Source organism: Triticum aestivum, chromosome 6B (assembly GCF_018294505.1).
Source record: "Triticum aestivum cultivar Chinese Spring chromosome 6B, IWGSC CS RefSeq v2.1, whole genome shotgun sequence".
Lineage (NCBI taxonomy): Eukaryota > Viridiplantae > Streptophyta > Magnoliopsida > Poales > Poaceae > Triticum > Triticum aestivum.
In genome coordinates this window covers 481,699,168-481,702,713 of record NC_057810.1, presented here as the reverse complement: position 1 = coordinate 481,702,713, position 3,546 = coordinate 481,699,168, and the positions used below count along the sequence as shown (strand labels likewise).

The window sequence follows — 3,546 nt, the reverse complement described above, 5'->3', positions numbered from 1 at the left end:
ACGAAACAACACAGTCTTCACGCTTCATAGTCTTCGCTCAATGTCTTCTTATGTCATAGTCTTCAATGTGACTATCTTTACATACCACCATTGTCTTCAATGACTTCATACATTTTTAGGGGTCATCTCCGGTAGGTAAACCGAATCAATGAGGGACACTACCTCCGTTATCCTGCAATTCTCACAAACGCATTAGTTCCTCAACCAATTTTGTCGTCAATACTCCAAAACCAACTAGGGGTGGCACTAGATGCATTTACAGGAGCGCAATTCCTAAATTATGGCAACCTAGCTAGATTGACATTTTGGGCAAAATCGCCATATTGACGGTTATTATGCCGATCAGACTGATATGATGGCTTTGCTAGAGTTGCTCTAAGATTCAATCATATGCATCAAAAAACTATGCAAAAGTTAAACTCTTTAATAATGGTTTAAAAAAAGTTAAACACAAAAGGCCATTATGTGGAAATGCATATGCTTGGCTTTGGAGCCCACATTCCATTCAGGAACAAAATAACCTTACTTACTCCATTCAGGAAGAAAATATATCCTAATTCACGTATCTAGGAATACATGCATACGCAAGCACAAGTTGCACAAAGATGGATGTTTACCCAACCGAGCAAGGAAACGAAGAAGTGACAGCACCCTTTGGAAAAGGAAAAATAAACAAAAGGAGGACGTGAAAGTAAAAAACCAGCAAGCAATTACCAGTCGCTTCGCTGCAGCGGATCGGGAGCCAACCAACGAACCAGCGGCGTTGTCCAACATGCAGAAAAACAACCGCGAATGCGCGGGGCGGGTGGTGACTCGGCGCGTAGTCGGACGCGGCGCTGGCGAAGCTATGGGGAGCAGCTAGTGACCGGGGCCTCCGTGGCCATAGTCATAGGGAAAGCAAAGGCGAAAGTCAGCATGAGGACAGGGACGGTGCGGCCGAATTCGTGACGCTTCCAGCTTTGCCCTGTGTGTATGCAGCGTAGGCCATGGCGGTTAGTTAACGGCCCTTGGTGGCGCCGGTAGGGACGACCCCGTCGGCCTCGTCAAAGGCGTCGTCGTCCACTCGCCCCTGCTTTCCGGTCACGGCCTTTGGGGAGCCATGATTTTGATCCGATGCGGATCTAGGTGTGCCCCCGTCTGACTCATTCAGGCCATCGACGTTTGTTGTAGCCTTGTAGGTATAGGTTCTTCCGTCTGCATCTCCGTGGATTCCTTTCTCTGTCAATGCCACTGACTGACGGTGCTCGCAGGTTTGTAGTATTCTGTTTGCGTGCAAAAACGGGTACCGCCAATCGGCCTGCCGGCCACAATGCTGGGATCGGCCATTTGGCGCAATCTCGTGAACCCCGGCAGACACCGAACCGATGATGGAATATGCATCATCTTGCAATGCATGCGGTGATGCGGATTGTGCGATATTGTTAGCGTGGAGCACAAAATGCATATGCACTTGAACTGAACCGGTTGGACGAGTTGGAGACTTTCTTCAGAGGAGAAAAGGTTCCCTCCGTGCGCGAAAACACAAACGGATGACACACCGAAAAGCAGCAGCACGCGGCGGGTCCCATGCCCTCGCAAAGTTAGGTAGCCACCGAGCTCTTTTTCTAGCGCCAAGCCTACTTTTTATCATGATGAGAGGATGAGGACTGTTCCATCCATTCTCAATTCCAAAGTGCGCTCGCAGAATTACTATACTCCCTCCGTCCCGAAATACTTGTCATAGAAATGGATACAAATGGATGTATCTAGAACTAAAATACATTTAGATACATCCATTCGCCGGACAAATATGTCCGGGCGGAGGGAGTATGTACTACTATTCGTATGGTATAGACCGCCAGCCGGGCGGTTCTGGTGGAGTCGAGTGGCCACCAAGCCTATAAAACGGGCTCTCCCCCTTCTCAATTTGGACCTGAGCTTACCAGCAACAACAACCACCGCACATTACTTTCGGCGCACCGACGACGCAGAGCAGGAGACGGAGCAGAGCAGCGGATTGGGACAAGGGCGAGGGATTCCTTGCTTGCGAGCTGGGTTGATCGATCAGTAGCGATGGAGGGGGCAACGAATCAGGATCATGTGATTGGGATCCCGGTCAACAGCACGGCCTACGGCATAGAGGAGCCCGACTTCCCGGAGGTGGAGGAGGCGATCACCCCCCCTGATCATGGCGGCTTCGTCTCCGGTTCCTTCCAATCCATCAACAACAACGACGGCGATTCCAACGGCTCGACGGCGACCGATCGCGACCAGACGAGCCAAGTTCGCAGGAAGAGGGGAAAGATCGCCCAGGGCATCAAAGAACACGGTAAGCAATTACCGCTGTTTTGTCTGTTCTTGTTTAATTCCATTCAACACGGAACGCCAACCAATCAGAAAGAAAATTGATTTTCTTTCTTCTTGGTCGTACCGTATGCGTCCGTCATCAATTACTAAGAGATTGTTAGACTGAATTATTCCTTGTTCCCAACGTATGCAGTGACTCTGGGGCCAAAGCTGTCGGAGACGGTCAAGGGGAAGCTCACGCTGGGCGCCAGGATCCTCCAGGCCGGCGGCGTCGAGAAGGTGTTCCGGCAGTGGTTCTCCGTGGACAAGAACGAGCGGCTGGTCAGGGCGTCGCAGTGCTACCTGTCCACCACGGCGGGGCCGATCGCCGGGATGCTCTTCGTGTCCACGGAGCGCGTCGCCTTCCGCAGCGACCGCTCGCTGGCGGTGGCCGCCCCCGACGGCGCCAAGCTCCGCGTGCCGTACAAGGTGACGATACCGCTGCGCAAGGTGAGGCGCGCCGTGCCCACCGAGAACAAGCACAAGCCGGAGCAGCGCTACATCGAGGTGCTCACCAACGACGGCTTCGAGTTCTGGTTCATGGGCTTCGTCAGCTACCACAGGTCGCTGCAGCACCTGGAGCAGGCCATCGCGCAGGCACGGCGATGACAACGCGCGCGCGGCCGGTCGGCCGGAGATCGTCCCTGCACACGCCTTGTGTTTTGTGCCTGTACGTTGTTTAGATGGTGCTAGGATCTGTGTATGTGTAGGTTAAGTTGTTACAAGTGCTACAACATGTCGTTGTTATGCCAGTGCATGACGGCTGGTGATGGATGTTTTCGGGGTTGGGGAAGATGAACTTCATGAACAAGCTTGGGAAAGGAATGGTTGGGTGGGAACGGCAAATGATAGCCTTCATTCATATGTGTGCAGTGCAGTGAGCAAGTTTCAGATATCCATTCTTTTTCCTAGAGTAAAACATACTTATATAGTACAGTATTTGAGATAATAGATAACTGGCATTCCATATGGTCAGTTGCAAAATCATTCCGTGATCTCACTCCTTATCTGTTATGTGAGATTGTTTGCACTGCACTGACATCTTGAATTTGGCCTGCAGGACACCAATATCAGTATCAGTAGTACTCCCTCTGTCCCATAACAATGTCAAAAAACGTCTTATATTGAGTATTACACATCACCTGTAGTTCCATCAAATTCTGACAGCTAAGAACATATCAAGAGGCTACTGTAGTTATGGTAGTGATTTATTGCTTGCAG

The 3,546-nt window shown here is 50.8% G+C and overlaps 1 protein-coding gene across 1 annotated transcript; it reads left to right on the top strand.

The window, feature by feature from the left end:
* Nucleotides 1–1,876: 1,876 nt before the first annotated feature.
* Nucleotides 1,877–3,309, top strand: LOC123137583 (putative GEM-like protein 8). Its single transcript, XM_044557402.1, has 2 exons — nt 1,877–2,308; nt 2,480–3,309. Exons 1-2 carry the CDS (start codon nt 2,053–2,055, stop codon nt 2,932–2,934), a joined length of 711 nt encoding a protein of 236 aa, XP_044413337.1. The 5' UTR covers nt 1,877–2,052; the 3' UTR covers nt 2,935–3,309.
* Nucleotides 3,310–3,546: the final 237 nt, after the last annotated feature.